The sequence below is a fragment of the Parus major genome, chromosome 26, assembly GCF_001522545.3.
Source record: "Parus major isolate Abel chromosome 26, Parus_major1.1, whole genome shotgun sequence".
In the NCBI taxonomy this organism is placed as follows: domain Eukaryota; kingdom Metazoa; phylum Chordata; class Aves; order Passeriformes; family Paridae; genus Parus; species Parus major.
In genome coordinates, this window is record NC_031795.1 from 3,463,804 (window position 1) to 3,488,815 (window position 25,012).

At 53.5% G+C, this 25,012-nt stretch overlaps 2 protein-coding genes across 2 annotated transcripts; both read left to right on the forward strand.

Moving 5' to 3' along the window:
* The first annotated feature begins 226 nt into the window (after positions 1 to 226).
* Positions 227 to 5,646, forward strand: LOC107214823 (promotilin-like). The gene is made up of 5 exons (XM_033519993.1): positions 227 to 251; positions 2,024 to 2,149; positions 3,385 to 3,507; positions 4,644 to 4,746; positions 5,494 to 5,646. Exons 2-5 carry the CDS (start codon positions 2,033 to 2,035, stop codon positions 5,499 to 5,501), a joined length of 351 nt encoding a protein of 116 aa, XP_033375884.1. The 5' UTR covers positions 227 to 251; positions 2,024 to 2,032; the 3' UTR covers positions 5,502 to 5,646.
* Positions 5,647 to 10,389: 4,743 nt separating this feature from the next.
* On the forward strand, positions 10,390 to 23,173 carry LEMD2 (LEM domain nuclear envelope protein 2). The gene is made up of 9 exons (XM_015650906.3): positions 10,390 to 11,827; positions 13,039 to 13,079; positions 14,165 to 14,240; positions 15,427 to 15,503; positions 16,149 to 16,228; positions 18,666 to 18,811; positions 19,764 to 19,865; positions 19,948 to 20,050; positions 21,177 to 23,173. Exons 1-9 carry the CDS (start codon positions 10,423 to 10,425, stop codon positions 21,325 to 21,327), a joined length of 2,181 nt encoding a protein of 726 aa, XP_015506392.1. The 5' UTR covers positions 10,390 to 10,422; the 3' UTR covers positions 21,328 to 23,173.
* Positions 23,174 to 25,012: the final 1,839 nt, after the last annotated feature.

Below are 25,012 nucleotides of genomic sequence, written 5' to 3' on the forward strand. Positions count from 1 at the left end.
AGCTGAAGAACCTGGGGTGGAGCAGAGGGGATCTGCCTGGAAACAAGAAACTCGGAAAACTCCAGCGCAGATAACAACATTCCCTGCCTGGGAAAGCCGTTTCCATGCAAGCCAGGTAGCTGGACAGGGTCACAGGTGAGTGACTGCAGTGCTTGGATGGGTTTATAAAGGGAGAGGAACCTGCAGGAGCATCCAGGTGTGACAGGAGGAGAAGAGCTCTGACCTCCAGTGTCTTGTGGCTGCTCTCCCAGGTAGGTCTTGGCATCCCTTGGCCACAGCAGAGCCAGCTCAGAGGAGAAGGAGGGAACAAAATCAATGCAGAAGAAAGGGGGAAGATGCTTTTTCCTCATCCCAACTTGGGAGCACCGATCCCAGCACCGGTGGGCACCCGGCAGATACCGGGCACTGCCGCAGAGCTGTGGGGAGCCCCGGTCCCTCTGTGCTCGGGAGCTGCTCTGAGCAGGCACAAAACCGCTCTCAGACAGGTCCTAGTGCCAGGAATGCTTGGATTTTTTGGGACACAGCTTGGTAGGTGAATGTCCTGCCCTGTCACAGTGCCAGCTGCCCACCCCTCCTGCCCCCACACTGGCACTTGGCTGGGTTCTGGGGGGTGAGCAGAGCTGGCACCGCTGTCCCAGCCCCTGTGCCCACAGTGCTGATGCTGAACTTGGGATCCTCCTGCTTTTTTCTTCTCCCTTTGGAGCTGGGAAGCAAATCCACCAAGTGCCTGGAGAGGTGCTGAGCTGGAGATCTCGGGGCTGGAATACAGGTCCTGCCTGCCAAGCTGGGGAGGGCCATTCCACAAGTGTATTTCTGAGTGGAGAAGTCTGTGTGGGTGTTTCTGGGAGAAGAGGGAGTGAATCAATTCCCGAAGGGATTAGCTAAGAAGAGCTGAAGGAGGTGACTGGGTTTATTTTCTTTGTATTCAGCAGTATTTTATTTATTTATATATTTACTGCAGTGATAGAACAAATGAAAAAGCACCAAAGATTGATGCTGCTGAGGTTGCATTGCAAGGGGAGAATTCCTGCCTGGATCCCTGCAGGAAACAGGGCTGGGACACCCTGGGAAGTCCCAGGGCAGGAGGTGGCTCTGGTGGCCAAGTCTGAGTGGACAGGGGGAGGTGGCACTGGTGCAGTGCCCAGGGAAGGGAGAGGAGAGGATGTGACTGACAGGTGCTGTGGAAAGGGAATATTTATTAACTTCTACTGGCCCCTGGTTCAATACCAGCTGATATTTATGGGAAATCTAATTCAGGAGTCAAATCTGACCTAACAATGTCTTCTCAATAATGTCCAAACCAAGAGGTTGCTGAAACTAATTAAGGATCAGGCTCCAATCAGGTGGAGAAGTTAAGCTGTAGGACCAGACTTCATTAAGTCTGTCCAGAGAGAATATTTTAATATTTAAAGAGAACATTCAATGTTTACATAAGTCCTTTCCTGATGTGAAGTCATAGTTAGATCACTTCAGAGGTGGTTTTTAAAGCCCTTTATCCAGGCTCAGACAGAGCTGGGCTGGAAAATGCCTTTCTCATCTCTCGTGGACTCAATAAGGCTCCTTAAAAGATCCAGTCCATCCAGGAAGGTTTCCAGTGGTGAGGAAAATCAAAACAAAAAATTAACAAAACGGCTGTGTGAAGGTTTTTCTCTTTGCAGCATCTCTGTCCCCTGTGCTGGTGCAGGGATTGATGAATTTGCTCTGGATGTGTGCAGGTCCTAAACCAACTCAGCTGCAGGGCTGAGGCTCGAGAACTCAGGGAGGCTGGAGCAATCCTGAAGGGCTGGGCTTGAAATCTCTGGAGATGTTGCTCAAGAACAAATCTGTTTACACAAACAGCTTTGAGAAGAGAATTGTCAGTCAAGGCACTTCTATTCTCAGCTCAGGAGCAACTGGAAGAGTAAATATCCCTCTAGTGGGCTGGGGCTGAGCTGGATCGCAGCTGGTGCAGAGCCAAAGGCATTTCTTGTCAAACACCTCTCTCCACTCTTGTCCCTGCTGTCTCCTTTCCCGTGTTGTCCAGGCTCTCAGGATGGTTTCGAGGAAGGTGGTGGCCAGTTTGCTGCTGGTGTCCCTGCTGTCTGTGCTGGCTGAGCAGACCCAAGGCTTCATGCCCTTTTTCACCCAGAGCGACTTCCAGAAAATGCAGGTAACGCCTCTGGAATGAGTAAACCAGGAAAAGTTTCTCCCATCCTCATCCCCCAAACTGCCAGTGCACACCATCAACAGGAGACACTGATTTCCTTCTCCCACAATCCACGGCTTTGGGGGGAAGCCAAGGGGATTTTGAAGAGAGGGGATTTTAGAGAGCCTGGACCCCTCTACCAAAGGTCTGCCACACCTGTGGGGCTGTCACCTGCTGTCCCTGAGGGTCCTTTCCCTTTCCTCGGTGCTGGAATTCTTCCAGAGCAGCTGCAGCCTCCCATCAGCTCAGTGATGGCTCTTTTGTTGTAACAAATAATTAACCATCCCCCGGCTGGTTGTCACCTCTGGGACGCGCCTAGAGAACGTTTTTCCTTTTGAAGTGAAACAAATAGCGTTGAAAGGTGTCAGGCAGGCTCAGAGAAGGCAGCTTCTGAAACACAGCCCCAGTGAGCTTCCCCCGCACTGCCGAGCCCCTGCATACCGGGAGAAATCCCATTTCCAACACCTATCCCTGGATAACAATTGCTTTTTGTGGGGACCACAGGCATCCTTCAATGTCCTTGAGGAGGATGGGGGACCCACATGGGCTGTGGTTGTACCCCACAGCCCTCGTAGCTCTGTGTCTGCGAGGGACTGGGGGTTTTCTGCATGAACAAAGGGGAACTCTGTCCCCCAAAGGCTGTCCCTGCTCCTCCTGTGCTCACACTGGACACTGAGCACGGCCTGTGCCATGTTTGATGAGTCCTGCTGCATCTGTCACACTCCAAAGCACCTCTGACTTTTTCCAGAGGGTCTTGAAGGCAACTTTAGCCCCATAAATGGGAATGGGCTGACATTACAGACCTGCAGAAAGGCTGGGAAAATGTGACCTCTGCACATGCAGGGCTCGGTCCAATTTCTGTGCAGTGCTCCAGAACAGACCCAGGACGAGTTCTGTGGGACAGCTGGGTAAGGTCCCAGTGCTGTCAGCCCCCATGGGAAGGTCCCAGTGCTGCTGACACACGTGTGAGTCCTGTTTACTGCAGACCTTCACACACCACCCCGAAACCCGACCTTGTCCCCAGCACTGCTGAATTCCAGTCCCCAAAGGCCACTCAGGCCACAGCTGATGGGCCCTTCCCAGGAGAATTTCACCATCCTGGTTCTGTGCCCAGCACTGTGGATTGTTGGGACAGCACAGAGTGGGTTTGCTGCTGACCCCAGCATCACCAGCTGCCCCCTCTGCTCTCTGCCCCAAAGCTGCAGGAAAAGGAGAGGAACAAGGCAGGGCAGAAGAAGTCCCTGAGCTCACTGCAGCAGCTGGAGGAGGAAGGTTTCTCTGAGCAATCTGGCGTGGATGTCAACGCAGCCAAGACCCTCCAGGTATGTTGGAGCCATTTGACTCTGAGAAGCCCATGGGACATGCAAGGGACAAGGAGTCCAAGAGATGTCCTCTGCCAGCCTGCCTGCTTACATCAGAGAGAAATTTTAGCTCCATCCCACAAATTATCCTGGTTGTTCAGCAGCCAGATCACCCCTGAGACCCGACTGCTTCTCCCTGAGGAAGATGGGAACAGCTCAAGGTCTCTTTGCCAGGCAGTGAAGCCCAGCCAGGTGCAAGGCAGGAGCTCCCAGTTCTACTTCAGCTCCTGCTCTGACCTCACAGCTCTCTGCACTGGCGAGGCCTTATTTAAAAACTTGGCCTCAAAGTCTTTATACAGAGCAGAAAATGGGCAATTTTAGGGATTGAAGTGCCAGGCTAAGCCCTTAAAGGCACGTACCTGGCTAGTCAAGCCTGAAAACTGTACTTTTCCTCTTGAGCGCTGGGAACTTTTTCCTTGTGTGGGCAGTCACTCCTGCAGGGAGCTCGGCTGTTCTCTGCCAGCCAAATGGGGGTGCAGGTCCCCCCAGATAGGGACAGACCCAGTGGGTCAGGCAGCAGGACCTACCAGGCTGGAATGTGGCCAAGGCACAGCTTAATGTGCAACTCCTCCCACACTTGTGATGCACCAACTCTCGGTAACAGGATTTAAACAGCAAAAGGGCCCAGTTCAAAGCATGAAATACCCAGCACATCCCCACAGCTGACCAGCACCAGAACAGAGCTCTTTGCTTCAGGCACAGCTGGCTGCAAGTCCAGCAGGCTGGAACAGGACCACAGCTCATCCTCAGCTGTTGCTGGGCCAGGAGCTCTGCAGGCTCAGGCTGGAAGGGTCGATGTGCCACACAGTGGAGGATTAGAAGGTTCAGAAATTATTTTCTTTGCAGTCCCTGCTGCCAGGAGGTGCCTTTATCTGGATTTCTGAGCCAGCCCACGGGTTATGCAACAGCACTCTGAACAACTCAAGAGTGTGCTGTCTTCAAAATATTGCTTTTCCCCCGTATGAGGATCATCCTCTTCCTTCCAAATCCTCCCTAAACCCTCCATCAACTCGACCAAAGTGGGGTCAAAACACCCCAACCTCCCTCCCTCTGCTCCCCTCAGCTTTTTTTCCTGACTTCTCTGGCTTCCTCCACAGCAGGCCCCTCCTGTCAGAGCTTGGCTCACCCCAAGGCAGCTGGAAAAATACCAAGATGTCCTGGAGAAACTGCTGGCAGAGCTGTTACAGGACACCCCAGACGGTACTGTCAGAGGGTTGATTTCTGCCTTGGGAATTCTGCCTTTCCTTCTTCTCACCAGCTCATCAGCACGGAGATATTTATATTCCCCAGAAGGGTTTTTGTGTCATGTTTGCTCACTTTGTGGAGCCCTCCGTTGCCAACCGCTCCTGTGTGCACCCTTCTGGGAAGGTTATTCCCTCGTAAGGTGCTGCCTGTGCCCCAGAGCTGATATTGACTGGCAGCAGCAGCATAACCCTTCTCAGCAGCTCTGTTTGCCACTTCCCTGCTCCTCCTCTTCCCAAAAAGTCCTCAGTCTCCAGGGAACAATTTCCAGCAGAGCTCATAACAGCAGCTGTACCTGCGAGGCAGCTCAGCACGTGCAGCCAGCTTGGAACACCTCGCTGCCTGCACGGGGGCTTAACACTGACACTTAATTACACTCCAATTTGCTGCAAATCCTCCTTACCTTTGGGAAATCGTGTGTGGGAATTGCAGCAGCAAATATCCAGGGGCAGGCTGTTGTGCAGCTCTTCCCGCCTGCAGGTTGAGGGATGGTGGGATGGGGCTGTGCCTTTGTGTTTTCTGGGATGTTTAAGCCCAGGAAAGGGGGTCCCAGTCTCCCTGTGGGATTGTTCTGCCTGTGCTGATCCCAGTTTGCCTCTGAGCTTTCAGTTAGGGAGCTGAGGAGGAGGAAACAACACATAAAGCTCTGGAAAGACTGAATGCCAGATTTAAGGACACTTGTGCTTTTCTTTCTTTTCTATTTAGCTGACTGATATCTGCAGGATCAGAAGAGAAAGCGTTGGAGCTGCTCAAGCTGAAAGACTCCACTTATGTAAACGAAATCTGTGAGAGAGATTAACAAAATCTGAGGTGAGATAATAAATGTGCAGCGTAATTAAAAGGAGGATTTGTGTCTTCTGTCCTGCCAACCTCTCAAACAGATGGGGAGTGCCCAGTGTGGGAAAGAAGAGAGAGGGAAGGCTCCAGGTTCTGGAGAACATCCCTGTTTTCCTGAGCACTGCTCTGGGGAGTCCTGTGAGGAGCTGAGGGAACTGAGAAGGGGGCTCAGCCTGGACAAAAGGAGGCTCAGGGGGTTTTTCTAGCTCTGCACAACTCCCTGACAGGAGGGGACAGTCAGGGGGGATTTGGGACCTTATCCCATGGAACAGATCCAGGAGGAGAGGGAACTGTGCCAGGAGAGGCTCAGGGTGGGCATCAGCAGGAATTTCTCCATGGAAAGGGTGCTCAGGCCTTGGAAGTGCCCAGGGAGGTTTGGAGTGCCCATCCCTGGAGGTGTCCAAGGAAAGCCTGGATGTGGCACTCAGGGCTCTGGGCTGGGGGCAAGGTGGGCATCCTGGAGTCGATGATCCTCAAGGGCTTTTCCAACCTCAAGGATTCTGGGATTCTATGAAAGCGTGTGGCAAAGCCTGAGGAATCAGTCTTTGAGGAGTATGAAGTCATAGCCCTTCCTTATGGCAACGAGGGAAACAGAGGCAAACCTTTAAACTTTCACCAGATCTCCTGGCTGAACTGGTGACATGAGGGGGTCTCTGGGTATCCCTGACCCAGCTACCTGCTCCAGGAGGGTGCTCTGGCACATTCCCACACCGATGGAGAGCACAGGTGCCCTGATGGGCAGCCCCTCCCTGTGCCCAAACCCCTCCTATCAGCCTGGTGCTATAAATCCACCATCACGGTGAGGAGCAGCTGTGCCAGGCACAGTGTGAGGGAACAGCACTCTGCCCTTTCTCCTGCCTCTCCAACACACCCCGAGGTGAAATCCTAATTCCACTTGAACATCCTGCTCTCCATTTCCATACCTTTGGCTTATCTGAGAGCTACTCCTCTCTGCTGGCAGCAGGAAATCCAACATATGTAAAGTATGGATGGATGAGATCAATGGTATGTACGTGAATATATCCAATTCCAATCCAATTTTATCCTCCCAACCTAACAGGAGTTCTGTTCTCACTGAGCTCATTCCAAGAGCTCTGTTTGTGCTGGAACAACACCCCTTGGAGCACTTTGCCGTAAGCAGCCCTCGGGAGAGGAGAAAGCTCCCAGTGGATAATGGAACAGGCAGCGTGCAGTGGATTACAGCTCTAATGTTTGATCCAAAGGCACACTCCTTGTCCAGGGACTGATCAGCTCCAGGAAGCTCCCAGGATTGCTGAGGCAGTGTGAGCTGTGGAAGCTCTGTAATGACTCTGAGTGGGAGGGAGATGGGAAATAACACATTCCATTAGGCTGGGAGTGAGAGCAGTCTGGGCTGCAGGAGCTCTATCTGCAGAGGGGTGATATCCATGGAAGAGCTGGCATGGGAATCACAGGAGGAGCAGTGCCACATTTACACCAGTGTGCAGCAAGGTCAGAGTCTTGTTCGCTTCAGAGGACACCTCTTGCCTTGTTACTTCAGAGACACCCAAACCTTTACTCCAGCTTTGATCTTGCCACATGAAAACAAGAATTCCCCCTCAAGGGGCAAACTGCTCCCAAACCCCCTCCATCAGCTCCACTGCGGATCAGAGCTGTCCCTCCAGTGCGCCCTTTTCCCAGCTCCTTCAATCCCATTGTTTTCCAGACTAACACCTTCCCTGTGCGATCCAGGAAGGAAAGTTTTCCAGTGATGGAAAGAAAGAAAGTGAACATGAGCCTCTTGGATTTGCTTCCTGGACCATTTCCCACCAGGGTGATGCTGTGGAAAATTCCAGAGGGAGATCCACTAGTAGGACTGCGCTTATTCTTGGACCCAGGCAAGCTGCATCAGCAAGGGCCAGCTTTGACCCCCACCATGGATTCTGCCAGCAGGTCTTCCCAGTTGTCCCAGTTATAAATGAGCTCTGGATGTAATGGCTGGTTGTGACAGAGACCACAGGAACCCCTGCCCCATCCTGCAGCACCAAATGTGTCTAAACAGGCACCAAAGTACACCTTCAACTTCTGGGAGTAAATTTCTTCCACCCTCAGGAGCCTGGGCAGGAGAAGCAGAAATATTTCCACTGTAGAGATGGAGGGACCTCAACCAGCCCCTTCCAGGCTGTCAGGGCTCTGGGTAAGGAAGTGGTCTCCAGGTTTCAGGACAGATCTGTTTTCCCCCTGCCCTAGAGGGTGCTCTGGTAGACAGCAGCACCTAGGTCACACCAGGCAGGAAGAATCTGCTGCTCCAGAAACCAAACAAGAATTCCATGGTGGGATGAGCAGCCCGATAGGTGGGGAAAAGAGGCAGGGAAAAAGGAGAGAAAGGAATGGAGTCACCTCTGACTTCCTAAGGTCAGGACAGGCAGGAGGGCTCTTGGGTCACACCTGTGCCATGGCTGTGAGTGACAGGGTGACAAATGGGCACAGTCAGCTCCCAAGAAAGCCCTGACACTTCTCTGGTGCCATGTGCACGTCTGTCACCCAAAAGCCATGGATAAGGAGGTGGGTGGGGATGTGGGATTTCAGCAGCCCATCAGTCAGAGGTGCAAGGGTTCAGCTGCGGCGTTTGGGGTGCAGCCATTCCCTGCTCTGGCACGGATCCATTCCCAGGGCTCTGCTCACACCAGCCCTGTCCCCAGACTGCCAGAACCGGAGCAGCCGGCGTGGCGCGTCTGCTCCTCTGGCATCGGAGCCGCTGCCAGCAGCTCTGAGGCAGCTTCTGGGCTCGCAGGGAAAGTGGAGGCTGTCCTTCCATGATGTCCCAGCTTCCCACAGCCAGCTCCGGCTGTTACCAGCCAAGAAACACTTTTTGCCGAGCCCATCTGTAGCCTCGGCACCGCTTGGTGCTCCCAGAGCCATGAGGATGATGAAGGGGTTGCAAAAATAGAAAATCCACTGTCAAATTCAGCATTGGCACTGTGGGCAAGGGATAGGAACAAAGATTGCCCATGGGGATACAGGGTCTGACACGTCTATGCCTGCTGCTTTCCCTGTGTGGTTCAAATGGGATTCTCCTATGGGCAGGAAGGGAAAGGGGTTGAAGATTTCTCTCCAGAAAGAATAGGCCCCTGATGCTGCTGAGCTTTGGTGCTGCCAGCCTCCTTCTGAGGAGGAATCACAGCTTTTCCCCCATCCTCCACTTGTCCAACACCAATCCCATGTCCTCCCCTCCAAAGACTGTGCAATGAGGCTGCTGGGCCTGGGGTAATTTCCCTGATGGACAGAATCACAAGTTGGAAGGATGGGTTTGGGCTTTTATTGCTGTTTTCTCCAGAACAAGGTGAGTTCATGCAATTCCTGAGTTTGCACTAGCTCAGCCAGCATGCATCTGCATGTCCAGGCAGAGCTTCTGCAAAGTGGGAGCTGTGAGCTCACAGGATCTGTGTGATAGAAGCAAATTGGAATTTTTTATTTACATTAGACCCCTCCCCACATCATGAGCTGGAAGTGGAGCACAGAGGAGGCTTAGCTTAGCACGTTCACACTTCCCAGCACAGCTGAGTTTGCTCTTTTAATGGGTTCCTTGGCCTCTGCTGAGGATGTATTTGCTGTTGCCAACCTGATGAACAAATCTCAGCATCTTGTTGCTGCATTCTTGGATAAATTGCAAAAAGTGAGGTGAGCTTTGGGGACCTGCTAAGGAAGAGGGCTCCTAAAAAAGGATTAGTGACAGGACAAGAGGATATAACCTCAAGCTGTGTCAGGGGAGGGTCAGGTTGGACATCAGGAGGAGTTTCTCCATGGAAAGGGTTGTTCACATTGCAAGGGGCTACTCAGGGAGGTTTGGAGTCCCCATCCCTGAGGTGGCCAAAGAAGACTGGATGTGGCACTCAGGTGGGGATCAGTCACAGGTTGGACTCCATGGTGTTGGAGGGATTTTCCAGGCTCATGGACTCTGGGATTCTGTGATTTATGTTGGGAAGGCACAGCTCAGCTCTTTCAGCCTTGTGCTCCTCCGGACTCTCCCTCTCCCCACAGGTGCCATTCCCAAGGGAATGTCCCCCTCCCCAGTGTCACACATCCATCACCAAACCCATGGCATGCAGCCAGCCTTCAGCACCTTCAGCATCGCTGTTCCATTACCTTTAATTAAATTCCAACATTACACCACCGTATTTCAGCTGCTTTCATCGCTTTCTTTAGCGGTGGCGGCAGGAAAAAGCAATTACTGTTCATCACAGCTGTGCCAAAATAAATTTACAAGTCAACGCTTGGGTTTGCTGTTTCAGGTGTGGGGTGTGGAGGGACCCCCCCTTCCTAGGAAATATTTAATGGATCTGTATCCAGGTCCTGCTTGAGGTTCTGTCAGAGCTCAGCAACTGGGCAGCAATTATGGAAACGCGTGTGGGGATGGAAGGGGGCTGGGAAAGGGACGTTTTTTGGGAGAATGACCCTAAAAGTGTCAGAACATCGGGGTGAGGCGGGAGCCGCTCCAGGAGCAGCCCCACACAGCGACGGGGGACAACCCATCATCGACACCGGCTCGTCCCGCAGATGAGGCAGCTTTCGCCTTTTGCCTTCCTCATTTCTCCGAGCCCTTTTTCCCGATCCTGAGGGAGCAGCGAGGAGCGTGAGTCGCTGCTCCCTCAGGACACGGCGGGACTGTGAGCCCGCCCTTCCCTTGACCTTCTCAACATGGCGTCCGCCCCCGCGCCCTTTCCCCACACGCCCTGTGCCCTTCCCAACATGGCGGCGCCAGGGGAGCCAGGGGCCCCTCCCAAGATGGCGGCGTCGCTTCCCGCCCGCGGGGCGCTTCCGGCGGGGCCTGGCGCGGTCATGGCGGAGCTGACGGACGCGGAGCTCCGCAAGGAGCTGCTGGCGCTCGGCTACCGCCCGGGGCCCATCACCGCCACCACCCGCAAGGTCTACATCAAGAAGCTGGGCTGCCTGCGGGCCGAGGTGGCGGCGGCCCGGCGCAGCGGCCGCACTGCGCCGCCCAGCCCGGGCCGCTCCTCCGCAGGGCCGCCGCAGGCCTCGCCCTCGCGGCAGCCCACCGGCTTCACCAGCGGGGCCGCCCGTGAGAGTGAGGAGGAGTACGAGGAGGAGGAAGAGGAGGAGGAAGTGGGGCGGCAGCCCGCCTCCCGCTGGGGGACGTTGGGGGAGAGCGGCGGGCAGGCCTGGGGGGACCCCCGGGGGTCCCCGCCGGGCCGGGGAGGAGGTGTCAGGGCTGAGGGCAGCCGGCCCCGGGACAGCCTCGGGAGGCTGAGCCCTTCAGAGCAGTGGGGGACGACTGTGGAGAGAGGTGGCGGTGGGCTGGGGGCATCCCTGGCTGGGCACGGGGGGTTGAGTTCCCCCTCGCAGTGGGACACGTCCATAGAGAGGAGCGGGGGCCTTGGGCTGGACAGGGTTGGGGAGCTGAGCGCTGCGTCCCATTGGGAGACATCCAGAGATGTTGCAGAGCACGGCCGGGGGCTCAGCCAGGGGCTGGGGGCGACCCTTGATGGGTTTCGGGGCTCCTCACTGCAGTGGGGTGCCTCAGAGAGGAGTGGGGGGCTCAGCAGTGGCCTGAGACCGACCCTGGACAGGTTTAGGGGGTCAAACTCCGCATCCCAGTGGAGCCCCTCAGCAGAGAGGAGCGGGGGGCTCGGCAGCCGGGCTGGCTCAGGGCTGGATGGTGTTGGGGGACTGAGCTCCACGCCCTACTGGACCTCCTCAGCAGGCTCCAAACCCCTTCCCAGCGAGGAGGAGTCCAGGAGCCACTGGGGGACATCAGGAGGGGGAATTGGGGCACAGAGCTCCCGGGCTGCCTGGGACACGGCAGGGGAAAGGAGGGGGCTCTCCTCCAACATGTGGTGGAGACGGGAGAGCGAAGTGACCCCCAGCACCCAGTGGGGCTCCTCAGCGGCCCCCGGGAGGTTCAGCAGCCTGTTCAGGAGAGGGAAGGAGGACCTGGCTTCCAGCGTTGGGAAGGAGGCAGAGCGGGATGCGGGCAGCCGGGCTGGGGGGCTGATCCGGCGCTTCCCGTGGCGGGCAGTTGGCGATGGGGGGCATGGAGTGACCCCACGCACGGCCCTCCTGCGCTCAGCACCGAGGCAGCAGCCGGAGGGGAAGGGGAAGGGCCTGGAGTATTACCTGTCCCAGTTCCTCTGCCTCGCCACCTTGGTGCTGCTCCTGATTTTTCTGGGCATCCTCGTGGTGAAGATGGTTGGGTCAGGCTGGCTGGACGGGAGCGAGGAGAGCTGTACGTGCACTGGTTTAATTCTCATTTAAACTTTATTCCTCACCTGTCTTCCTGCTTTCCCTTTATTGCTTCAATTCCCATCACATTTATCATCCTCACTGCCATAACCTGACATGTCTGTTTCTGTCCCTCTTCCCATCTCCCCCTTCCAATGGGAAACCTTGTTAGTCATGGGAAGCAAATCAAAAGTTTGCTTTTTCCAAACGAGTTTGGCCTTCAGTCCTTCAGAATCATGTGGTTTATGTGGAGTGCCATTCCTGCTGGGCCAAGGATGGATTTTATGGATGTCTGCTGGGCCAAGGATGGATTTTATGGTGTGACATGATGTCTGTGTAGTACCTGGGGTGTGTTTTTGATGTTCGTCTGCCAGCACAGCCCTTCCCAGCCTTTATTCTGTCCAAGGGGGAAGTGCAGCAGATCAGTTCAGCACTTCAGGTGTGGCAGTGTGTCTCTCTCTCTTCCATGAGAAATGAAAAGGGGTTTCCCCAGCAGCTGTTTTTTGAAGCTGAGTTCCCCAGCTGGAACAGTTGGAAATGGGGGATATTTCAAGCTTTGAGCTGAACAATGGAGGGTTTGGAGGTTGTTTTGGGAAGGTGCTGGTTCTGAGCCTGGGCACTCCGTGCCCTTGGTGTGGGCTGGGAAAGCTGCTGCATTCCCAAAGCCAGGATAAAACTGCTTATTGTCACTGGATTGTCCTGTTTCAGCTGACACAGGAGTTCTGGAGGCAGGAACATTGCCCAGGTTCGAATTGTGCCACCCCTGGAGCAGTGCAGGGTGCTGGACATGCCTCAGGTGCCAGGAGCTGCTCAGGCCCTGCAGAGCCCAGAGCTGCAGTCAGCCCTCCAGGAGGGTTCATTTCCCTCCTTGGCTGTGCTGGGATATTTCAGGTGACCCTGGTGGGCAGTAAGAGGCAGCACTGGAATGTGAAGATCAGTGTGAAGCTTCTCAAACAGGAACCGTTGAAACATCCAGCCCCAGTTTTCACTCCCCAGCTGAACACATTCATCAGCTCCATCCTTGCGGTGTTTTTCCTCAGCGCTGCTCCCAAAGCAGCTCCTGAAGGGGCTGTTTGCACCTCCAGGTGCTGCCAGGGGGAGATGAACAATAGCAGAACCTGGCTTTAAGTTGAGCCTGCTTTTAAAAAGATAATTATTTTCTTGATCAAAGCTCTTAATTTGCAGCCACCTAACTCACCCTCTTCTCTCTCCTAGTTAATCTCTTGCCTGTGGATTGTGACAAAAGCACGGATGAGGTAAGCATTTATTTATTTATCCTCGCTCTTGTGAGCTCTCACAGAACAGTGATTATTCCAGGTATTCTATTCCACCCATAACAGTATCCCTGTAGAATGATTAGTTCTATCGTTTTACAGAAAAATTGAGACTTGATGAGTTGGAATTAATGGGCCAGATTAAGTTAGGAGTGTGTATGAGACTCTGAAAGATAAAAATTTAAATTCCCAATTATGTGAATCAATTTCTTTTTAACAGTTGTACCAGCAGTGGTATTGGTTTGCAATAAAGCTGTTTTCAGCTTTAGCAGTACAAGATTTAATCCAGCCAATTCCCTGTGGAGTGCCTGCACAGCCCTGCTCCCTCTGTCAGGATGGATTTTTTGGAAAGCTGGGGCTGCCCCATCCCTGGAAGTGCCTGAGGCTGGGTTGGATAATGGATAAAATGGCAGCCTGGGATAGTGGAAAGTGCCCGTGGGATGGGTCGATCCTTTCCAACCCAAACCATTCCAGGATTCCATGTGCTGGTTTGGATGGGATATTGGGAATAAATCCTATTTGAGGAGGGGCTGGGATGGAATTCCCAGAGAATCTGTGGCTGCCCCATCCCTGGAAGTGCCCAAGGCCAGGTTGGACAGAGTTTGGAGAAATCTGGGATAGTGGAAGATGTCAGGGGTGGAACTGGGTGAGCTTTAAAGGTCCCTTCCAAACCAAACATTCCATGATTAGGAGGAAGAAGGTTTTGTGTTGGATTCTGAGTTCTGGTGTGCTGGAAAGTTTTGGAGGTGATGCTTCCATCTGTGGTGGGTTCGAGGCTGGTGCTGCAGGCTGGGCTGAGGGTTGGTGGCACTTTATAGAATCCCAGAATCCCAGACTGGTTTGGGCTGGAAAGGACCTTAAAACTCACCTGATTCCTCAGGGCAGGGACTTCTAGGAGATGCTCGGGGTCACTTGTGCCTGGAATGTTCCTCATTCAGGAGATCTGTTTGGAGCTGGTGGTGCAGGACTGAGCCAGACTCAGTGCTATAGTTCTGTCTGGTGTTTGGAGCTGCACTCCTGCTGTCCCTGTGCCACTGTTGATGTGTGTCCCTGTCTGTGCCCTGCAGTTCTGTCAGGCCAAGCACAAGGATGTGACCATGGCTGTGCTGCACGAGCTCTACAATTACCTGTCCGTGCAGGCAGGTGAGTGCCAGCGCATCCCCACCCCTGCTGAGCCTGCAGGAGCTGCCTCTCCCAGCTCCAGCTCGCTTCTGTCCCACTCTGGAGGGGTTCATGGAACCAGCAGTTCCCTTTGAGGAGTTCTGAGGCAGGCAAGGAAAGGTGGATTTATTTTTATACTGAGTGTTGCTTGGCTAATGCACTCCTGTCACCCTGCCTGGGTGAGTGGGCCTTGTTTGTACTCGAAGTGTTGGGATTTTCAGGTAGGATTGGTTGGCTTTGTTATTCTTTTCTAAAAACAGCTTGAAATTGTCTTCAAGATAGAACCAGGAGTGTAAACTGATATGTTCTTACACATGAAGTGACCTAAGAAATTGTCATTTCTGCTGAAATGTGGTGGCAGATGTGTGAGTGCCTCTCCTTTTCTTCACCAGAGTGGGACAGGCTCTCTGACATGAGGAGCTGACCCAGCACAGTCCCTACTGCAGGGGAAAATCCAGCCCATCATTGGTATTTTGGGATGGAGTAGGCTGCTAGAAATCCACTGCATGAGCAGGGACCTGTTTGGCAAGATTCACAGCAGTGGTAATCAGTAAAAGGGTTTCAGTTCCATTTTCTGCATTTCAGGCCTCAAGGCTGAAGCCTTTGGATACTGAAGCCGCACAGAATTCCTAAATCTTTTCAAATCTGACTTCAGATTTCCACCAGATTTACTTAGCACATTTGTTTAGTCAACTTGGTGAGGCAAGATTTAGAGGATTTAGTGCCTTGCCAGCATTTCTCTGCCTGGGTTAGAGGCAGAGCTGTGATTTCAGCTCCTTGGAGGCATTTTAAACACTGATCATTAGCTCCACACCTGATACCTGGTGGCAGCTGTGGTTCTGTGCTCTGCAAGGGGCAGGAGCAATACTTTTCCCCCTCATTGTGTGTTCAGCAGCTCTGAAGTGTCAGCTTTGATTGCCCTTATCCAGCGGCAGCTCTGAAGTGAGAGGTTTGATTGCCCTTATCCAACCTCTGTGCAGTGGCTGAGATTTTAATAGTCATAATCTGATCTGCCTGCAATATAAATCTCAGCCTGGAATCATTCTGCTCAGGGCTGGGGTGGATTGGAAAGGCAAGCATTTCTTGGTGTACATTCAGAGCCTGGTTCTAAGCTGTTCAAGGGCTTTTTTACAAACGTGATTTTTCTATTTGACTTTTCTTTTACCAGGTAATTTTGAATGTGGAAACCCTGAGAACTTAAAAAGCAAATGCATTTGGGTTAGTGAGGTGAAGGATCACGTGCTGGTGAGTGGGCTCTGAGCAGCTTTGTTATAACCCAGTGCTTAGTCTCTTATAAAGCAATAAATAATGGACACTAAAACAATTCACCATCTATTTTGCTTCCTCATCCTGCTTTGATTCTCTCCTATATCTCTCACTTCCCCTTTGGCCAGTCCTGTTCTCAGCAGTTCTTTTGAAAATCATTTTCTCCTCCATCTGTGATTCACCCCCCTGTAAATCTTAATGGTTTGTTTTTTCACTGGAGCCATCAGTCTTGTGAAACCAGAAATTTCCCTGGATTGAGGGCTGGGCAGAAGAAGGATTTTTCTCTGCTGCAGAGTGTCAGGAGACAGACTGCTCTGATCCAGCATTCCATTTCTTTCCTGGTAACCTGTCAGTAAGATTATGTTGTATTTAGTGGTTAGCCCTAACAGTCTGGGATGGTGTTATTTCACAGAGTGCTTCATGCATCATCTCCCCAGTCAGAAGACTTTAGGCCAGGCAGACCTTCAGGCTTAGTTCTCCTCCCTCCAGTTTGCAGAATCCCGATAAGAATTCACCAGGGGACGGCCCCTGTGGAATGAATTCTCCCACTGCTGTAATGAAATCATGTTGGTCAGTATTTTAAATGAATGGAGGACTAATCTTCTTACGGCTTCCTTTGCACAGAATGTAACTGGCAGTTCCTCACAGAAGTTTGAAGCTGCCCTGCACTGGATACTGAACAGCAACAAGGATTTGGGAATTTGGTGAGCAGAAACCCTCTGTGTCAAAGTTAGGGATCTGCTGATACTGAGCAGCAAGAGGGATTTGGGAACTTGGTGAGCAGAAACCCTCTGTGTCAAAGTTAGGGATCTGCTGATACTGAGCAGCAGCAGGGATCTGGGAATTGGGTGGGTAGGAGCCCACTGTGTCAAAGTTGGGGATCTGGGTGTTGGCTGGGGTGGAATTTGACAGGGTCAGTGGTGCCCTTCAGCTCCCAGAGCTCGTTAGGCTTTAGCAGATAGGCTGGGATTGGCTGTGGCAGAGCTTGCTGGGCAAACTTCCAAAGGAAAAGTACAGCCCTGCAGCAGGATGGGAACTGAGCTCCCTCCAGGAGTCACTTCCCAGCCCAGGCTGGTGGACACTGTGTCCAGGGATGTGTTGCAGGTGAGATGGAAGTTGGAGGCCAGGGCTGCTTGTGGCCATCAGTGGTAGTGTTGTGCCTCCTGTGGAGTGGTCCTGGTGTCCTGCCTACTGTCCTGTGCCTACAGCTCTTCCTTAACTTGCCCACATGGTCACTTTTCCTAGAATAAGCTCTCTCCAGAACATCTGTGCATTTGTGGAGCTGCATCCTTGGACCAGAGGGTTCTTCAGCCAGCAAAGCTCTCTGTGCAGTGGGTGGTGTCACCCATGCTTTGGGATCCTCTGGAGCAAGTCCTGAGGAGCAGCAGAGGGAAAGGGATGTTGAATGATACCTTCAGTGTCAGTTGTGTCTCTGGCAGAGCACCTGCCAGAATCTCAGAATTACTGAGGCTGGAAAATCCTTCTGGGATCACCAACCTGTGACTGATCCCCACCTGGACAACCCCACCAGAGCACTGAGTGTCACATCCAAGTGAACATTCCAGAGATGGGAATTCCACCACATCCCTGGGCAGCCCCTGCCAGTGCCTAACCACCCTTTCCATGGTGAAATTCCTCCTGAAAGGATGGCCGGACTGGCTGTGGGTGCTGGGGGGTTACTGAGGGTGCATTTCTCAGCCAAGAGGCTCCATCCATCAGAAAGAACAGCAATACTCAGTTTTCAGGGAAAAAACACAATATCCTATCCATAACCTACAGAAAGAATGTTATCCAGAGTCAGCAGCCATCATCACCTTCCTCTGGGAAGCGTGGGCTGCCTCCAGTCTGCTCTAACTCTAAAGCCTTAACAGTTGTTTGCATTTTCACGTTGCTAAATGTGTCTCTGATTAAGTGAATTGCAGCAGTTGTGGTGCTGGGGTTGGTGGGCAAGGCTTGTTGGAATTCCCACTGCTCCATTTGCTCTTAAATATTCCTGCAGCTGGTGCTGTGATCCACGGATCAGACAGCATCTGCTGCTTTGATTCCTGGGGTGTGCAAATTCCCAGGATGGGGCATGGCTTCCTTAGGGGCAGGGCTGGATTTGTAGGTGGGCTGGGATGCACAGTTTTCAAATTTTGTATTTTTATACTCCAGCACATTTCCAGTCAGAAGCCATGGGATACAATATCCTCCCACTTTTTATTTTGTTAATTAGCAGCTCTGCTGGCTGGTCCCCAAACAGCTCCGCTTCCCCGGAGCCAGTGTGGCATCATCCCCAAAACCCTGCCCCTGGCATTTCTAGCTACATGAGATTATTTTTTAGTTGTTAGTCTGAGAGGCAGGACTGGAAATGAGCTTTGCACTGGGTGATTCTACTGCATGTTTTAAATATTTCCATGGAATTTGGGTTGTAAATAAGATGGGGGGTGGGACACAACCATGTGTGTGCAGCTCCTGCAGAACCCAGAACCAGGCCGAGCTCGCTGCAGTTTGTGAGCTGAGCACCTGTAAACTGAGCAAACCTCTTTGTCTAATGGTCTGTTCATAATTAGGAGCTTAAAAAACACAATCTCCTTTGGTCCAGCTCCCCTGGATCTGCAGGCTGTCCCTTGGACCCCTTGGTGCCTGTGAGCTCTCTCTGGGCATGGCTCAGTGTGGAGTGAGCCTGGGCTTGGGAGCAGCAGTGCTGCAGGGGAGGCTGAGGCTCTGCAGGGCTCTGTGCTGGTGCTCTGTCACTCTTTGAGCTGTTCCTGCTCCCAGCCTGGGTCCCCCAGCTCCCACTGCCAGGGCTGAGCAGTGACTCTGACTCAGGGAACGTTTCCATCTCCGTGCTGGGAGGTGGGAATCCAATTCCAACTTTAATCTTGTGCACGCTGAGAGGGGCTGCTCCGAGCTGTCAGAGAGGCAGTGCAGGGACACTCGGTGTGCCAGTGGAAGCTGCAGCCCTGCTGCCTTCCTGAAGCCACATCCATTCCTGGCCAATCAGCCAGTCCCAAATGCTCTGGCAGGAGGCTCTGCCTGGGTGTGGGGGCATTTCCTGCGAGCTGCTGCATCTGCAGTCTGGTTGTTTTCCTGCCCTTGATTAAAGACTGCAGTTACAGCCTGCTCTGTTCACTGAGATTTTCTGCCTCTTCCCATCAGGTTGAAAGGCAGGGACCTGTCAGAGCCGGTTTCCAGCGTGGAGGAAGTGTTCTGCCTGGAATCTGCCCACCCCCAGATGGGGCTGGGCTGCCGCTTCCGCCGGGCCGTGGTCACGGCCATCAGGAACCTCTTCCTCTTCTTCTGGAGTAAGTGGCTCTTGGGGCTCAGCTGCAGGGATGAAGCCCTGTGATCACACATTCCTCAGCCATAGGAAATGCCTAGCAGAGGTGAAATAAATCTGCTGATGAGTTAATGTCTAATTAACCTTTGTTCTGGCAGCACAGGATACCCACAGCCCTCCTCTTGTGCTGCGAGTGCTTAAAAGTTGCTTTAAATCAGGCAGCTGATGAGCTCTCTGGGTATTCCTCAAGTGCCCATTATTTTGGGCTGCAGAGTAAGTGTGTTAACTTACCTTAAGGAGTCAGTTTTTCTTTTTTTTCTTGCTCTAAGCTCTCAGGTCCTCCAGCCTCTTTAATAATGACTTGTAGCATTTCAGGGTTGGAGGTTTTATTGGAATAGTCTGTCACGCCTCAGCTGAGACAGGGGTTTTACCCAGCGAGGTGATAACGAGAGCCGTGTGACTACAGGAGTTTCTAATCCAGTCTGACAGGGAGGGGGTGACAAGGGACAGTTCTGTTTATTGCAGACACTGGGGGCATTGTCAGTCCTAAACCTTTCATACACATCTCCTGCATTTTGGGCTGCACTGGAGCCCCAGGCTTTACTTCCCTATCCAGCAGCTCTCCATGGAGCAGTGAAACCTGACAGTTTTCCAGAGTGATTCTTGTTGGGGAGGCCTCTCTGGCAAAGCCTCCTCTGGGATTTGCAGAACTGGAGTCTTGTGGTTGTGCTGAGGTTTGTTTTGTGAGGGTAGCTCTGTGCTGAGGCTTTCCCACCACCTCATCCCACATCCACAGGTGCCCTGTGCTGCAGGGGGGGCTGCTCTGAGGGCTTTTGGGGTGCAGCTGCTCTGGGGAACAAAAGCAATCACTGGGAGTCAGTTCCAAGCAGGCCTTGGTCACAGTGTCAGAACTAAAACTGCATCCAGCAAGGACACAGCTGTCAGTTCCTGCATTCCCTTTGTTTTTATTCTCCTAGGTCTGATAACCCTTTGGGGAATCCTGCTCTACCTCCGGTATCGCTGGCGGAAGATGGAGGAGGAGGAACAAGCCATGTATGAAATGGTGAAGAAGATCATAGGTAGGAGCTGTGGGAGCACAGGGAGCCCTGCTCTGCTCCCTGCAGGGTTGAGCCCTCACTGCTGTGTCCTCCTGTCCTCCAGCTGTTGTCCAGGACCACTACAAGGAATGGGAGCGGAATTTGGAGCGTTACCCCTACGTTGGCATCTTCCATGTCCGGGACAGCCTGATCCCTCCTCAGAGCAGGTGAGCTGGCTCTGGGGACTGAGGAGGGCTGGAAGCAGCAGGATGGGATTCAGGACAGCTACAAAATGCATCCCTGGAGCTGCTCTGCAGGACGAGGCTGGAGCCTTTGGCCTGGGAAAGGCTTGGACACAGCTCAGGCTGTGCCTGCACCTGGTGCAGATCAGTGTGCCAGCCCTGGGGCTGCTACTTGGTGCAGTGCCACGGGTAGTTGTCCTTGTTCTGTCCAGCAGTACCTGGGTCTGGTTTGCTTGGACCTGCAGCATCAGGTGTCCTCTGCTTCATCTGCTCGGTGTCTGGTGCTGTTCCCTTTCCCATCCCTCCTACTTGGCTCTCCAGACCAGAGCAATTCCCAAGAGGGGCTCTTCTGCAGTGATTGTGGGCCTGGAAAGGGGCCAGTTTCAGTTGTGCAGCTGGGATAGGAGCTGGAGTGAGATGATTTGGTTTGGGTTTTGTTTGTTTGTTTGAGGTTGTGTTTGGGGCTTTCTCAGGCTGGGTTTGTGCTTTCTCAGGTTTGGGGCTTTCTCAGGTTGGGTTTGTGCTTTCTCGGGCTTGGGGCTTTCTCAGACAGGACTTATGGTCGAGGTCATTGCTCTGTGGGTGGTGGGGCTGAAGGGCTGCAAGGATGGATCCTGCTGCTTTGCAGGGTTATTTCTTGTGTTTTGGTTAGATGGAGCTGCTTTGTCCTCCTGTGAAACATCCTCCCTCTGTGTCAGGCACAGAATTCCTTTTCCTACAAGGGATGACTGCAGCTGTTTGAGCCATCCCTGGGTGTGAGATGCTCAGAACTGCTGGATCCAAAGCTGGGGTGAACATGAAGGTGAACATCTCACCCCCCCTGGCTGAGATCTCTGTGTGCAGGATGGGGGAGGGCAATTTGCTCATCGAGTCCTTTTGCAGCACAAATTGAGGCAGAAATTCAGGGCACTGACAGAACCTCTCATCTTCCCCCCAGGCAGGATTTGTGTGGCCGTGCCCTGGTGTGAAATCTCTAACCCAGGGTTTGTTTGATGCCCCTTTCTGCCTACACAGAGAACAGGAGGCAGCCAGATCCACAGGCACAGTTGCTGTAGGCAGGGAAGCACAACCAGCTTGGGATTCTCATTTATTTTCTTGCTGTTCCTCACAGAAAAAAGATGAAGCGGGTGTGGGAGAGAGCCGTGGATTTCCTGGCCTCCAACGAGTCTCGGATCCAGACAGAATCCCACAGGGTGGCAGGGGAGGACATGCTGGTGTGGAGATGGACTCAGCCCTCGTACCTGTCGGACTCGGAGCACTGAGGCAGCAGGAGGAGCAGCCGTGGATCTGGGTGGGGACATGGACCCTGTGCAGGGCTCAGGCCCCTCGCTGCTGGGGGAGGAGCAGGGCCTGGCCCCAGGGTTGGGGGTTGCACGGCTCTGTTTGCTCTCACTGCTGAAACTCTCCAAACACACACGTTCAGGGCAATATTGGCTTGGAAAGAAGAAGGGCTTGAGCTGGTGGGAAGCTGGAATTGCACCAAAGTGAGCCTTCCACAGAGACCTGGCTCCCGTGGCAAGCAAAGAATACACAAAGAATACAAAGAATAACTGCACAGCCCTCTCGAGGGCTGGGGGGCTCTGCCAGAGCCTGGGGGTGCAAAATCTGACCTCAGTTCTGCAAAGGCCAACTGGTGGCAGAGTCCATCAAGGAATGTGCTGAAAGATACCATTTCCCATGGAAACATTTGGGTGGCAGTGCAGGTGTGTCTTTGTTTGCGTTAGTTTTTATCAGTGCAAAGACGGTGAGGAAGCACTTGCTGCTTCCCAGCAAAGAGAATGTTTTGTGTTGGCTTCATCCATCCAAAACTGGGGGAGAAGGGGGAAGGTGGGCCTGGAGAGAGGGGGGAGCCTGACGTGCCTTGGTGGTTTGGGCTGGGCTGGGGGTGGTGGAGGAGAGTTTGTGACCCTGTTACACTTTTAAGTCTGCAGTCTGTGTGCTTTTATTATTTTTTGGGGGCTTGGGGGGGGATTTGGGTGGGAAATAAAGGATATAGGAAGCTTTTAAAGGCGCTTTCCTGTGGCTGCAGCCCAGGACTGCCCAGTGGCTGTTACAGAGCAGCTTTGGGAGGACTCTGAGGGCTCAGTGTTCATGTTTGAGCTGGGCAGCTGCAGTGTCTGTGTTCGTGTCAGAGCAGGGATGTGTCAGCTCGGGGACTGTCGCTGTTCCTGCAGCCCCTGCGGGTCCCAGGAGCAGCCTGGCTCTGTCCCAGCCCTGCTGCATTGTATCTCGTGTCTGTAATCACTTCAGCTTCTGTTTCTGTCCAGTGAAGGAACGTTTGTTTCCCAGGAAATGACACCAGTGTGTGGCAGTTCAGGCTCGGCAGAGGAGCTGCTGCTCTGCTCTTCCCAGGGCTCTGCAGCAGCTCCTGAGGCTGCAGGACTCAAATCCTTTGCTGGCCTTGGGCAGAAGTTGCAGAGCGAAGCCAGCAGTGATTTGAGCCCTGTAGCCCCTGGATGTTGCTCTCCTTGAGGACATCCTGGGGCTGGATGCTCGGATTGCTCCTGCCCCAGGCTCTGGGCTGGCTGAGGGCACAGCCCTGGGCAGGTGATGCCACCCCAGGTGTGTTCCTTGTGCCTGGCAGAGTCTGCAGCTCTCCCCACGTGGGGCGTTCCACTGGCACCCCTCGTGCTGCTGGGGCCCACGGAGACTCCGTATGGCTGGAGCAGAGCTCTCCAGGAGCAAAACCAGGAGATCTTTCCCATTAAATGGGGAATATCCTGCATGAAAGTGGCTCTGGCCCCAAACTTTTGGGTGTGGGTGTTGGGGCAGGAGACTCAACAGCTCTTTGAGGCAAGGACCAGCCCCTTGCACTGTAATAAATAGGAATAAAGGCAACCTTGATTCTTCCAAAATGTATCAAGATCATTACTGCTGCCAGAGAAATTCTCTCAAAACACCGGTGCCTCTGTTCTTAAACCTTTTTAAACTCTTGGTAGGGTTTGGGTGAGCTTTTTTAACCGTCCAGAAGTGCAGAGTCAGGCATTGCTGTCATCCTTTTGTATTAAACCTGGTTTTGTAGAACAGACTTCAATGGCTTGGTGCTGTTTCTATGTTCCATTTAGCTCTGTAAGAAATCAATATCAAAAATAAATTTATTACAAATAATTTAGTACTTTTATTTGTGCTCAGATATCACAGACTGTCCCAAGTGCTCTTGCTTGGATCAGGTTGAGTTCCAGCTTCTCCAAAGTTGTGTGGCAGGAGCGGTTCCCCACTTGTGTGACTTCTGTGGAAAGGGGTGACTCACGATGAATTCATCTCATCCCGTGGCTCTGGGTGACAAAGGGGGTTTCCAGTGGCACAGGAAGGGAGTGGCTCCGTGGCCAGCAGGAGCTGCCTCCTCTCTGGCTGCAGCTGTTGCTGAGGTTTGGGAACAAAGGGGAGGGAATCAGTGCAAGGCTGATTCTCCTCAGGCCCCACATTCCTTGTGGGACGCTTTTACCCAGGTGAGGTTGCTAAGTTACAGCTGGAATCCATTCCAGGTTAGGAAATGGTGCTGTTTGGAGCCGTTCCATGTGCCAGGGGGTGTTGCTGTCTGATGGTGGCTGTGACTGTCACCCCCACTGTGTCCCCTGTTCCATCTCTCTGGGGCAGAGCAGCCCCACTCCATTCCATGCCAGACTGCACTGGGAATTCTGGCAGTGCCAGCAGTTTTCCTGGGAAAAGCAGGTTCTGCCCCCCCACCATGCTCCCTTCCCAGCCCCCACTGCCTGCCAGAGCTGCTGAGGGCGCTTTCCCACTTTCTTGCAAAGTAAATTTCTATAATTAACCACATTTCTATAAATAACTTCTCCAATGGAGCCGTTGCATCCCCTCCCTGTCAGGGAGGCAAATGCGGCCCAACGAGGGCTCTGAAACGAAACCAACTCTGTATCTTTTCCTTTCCTGCTTCCATTTAAAGCCCTTCCCACGGGATGTTTTTCCTGCTGCTGACATGACAGCTGATGCTGCACCTTATTGACAGGCATGGACTCAGGGCACAGAGCCAGTTCTCCTGGAAAGATCCAGCCAGGGAACGAGTCCTGCCTGGAGCTGCCTCCCTCCAGCACAGCCCCATCCATCCATCCATCCATCCATCCATCCATCCATCCATCCATCCATCCATCCCCATCAATCCGGAATTTATCGGGGTTCCACCCAGCTTTAAGGAACGTTGGGTGTTGCAGGAGGGGTTTGTGGAGCCCTGTCCCCACCTCCCAGGCTCCCACACCAGGCCAGGCCTGTCCAGCAGCACCTGCTTTTGTAGGAACACTTCTGTGGGATGTGATGCAAAGCCCACGGGGGTCTGAACAGCCTCTCCAAAGCAAGGAGAGCCCAGTGGGTCATGGAAAGTGTGGGCTGTGAGCTCATCTCGCCCCGGGTGGGGTGCGGACTCTGTGACCCCCACATTCCCCATCCCAGCTCCTGGCACAGCAGCAGCTCCTTGGAATGAGCTCCTGAGGGGCAGGAGGACACCGGAGCCCGCAGTGATGTCCCTGAGAGGGAGGAGAATTCCTGCATAGGGAATATCGGGATGAGTCCCGGTGTGCTGAGGTCACTCGGGGCAGCCCTGGTTCCCCCAAGGCTCCCAGCACCGCCAGTGTCCCCAGCCCGAGCCGGACTGGGACAGCTTTGGAGCGGGGGTGGCCAAGGTGGGAACATCACTAGGCCCCTAATTAGTTCCTAATTAGCACAGCTTCAATCCGAGGCAATGTTCTCTCTCCTCGGAGTGCTCCACTCGTTAGCAGAGGCTCTGTGGTTACCTGTGCTGCTGCCCACGCCGCGGTGCTCCCGGGAATCCTCTGTGTGCCCGACTGCCGGGACACGGCTCCAAGCGGCATTCCCGGCCATGGAACACGGGAGACAGCCCACGGGACAGGCCCTGCCAGGGGAAACGGGGGCACTGCCAGCCGGGCACTGCCAGCTGGGCTCCCCAGTGCCCACCTGGATGCTCAGTCCTGCCTC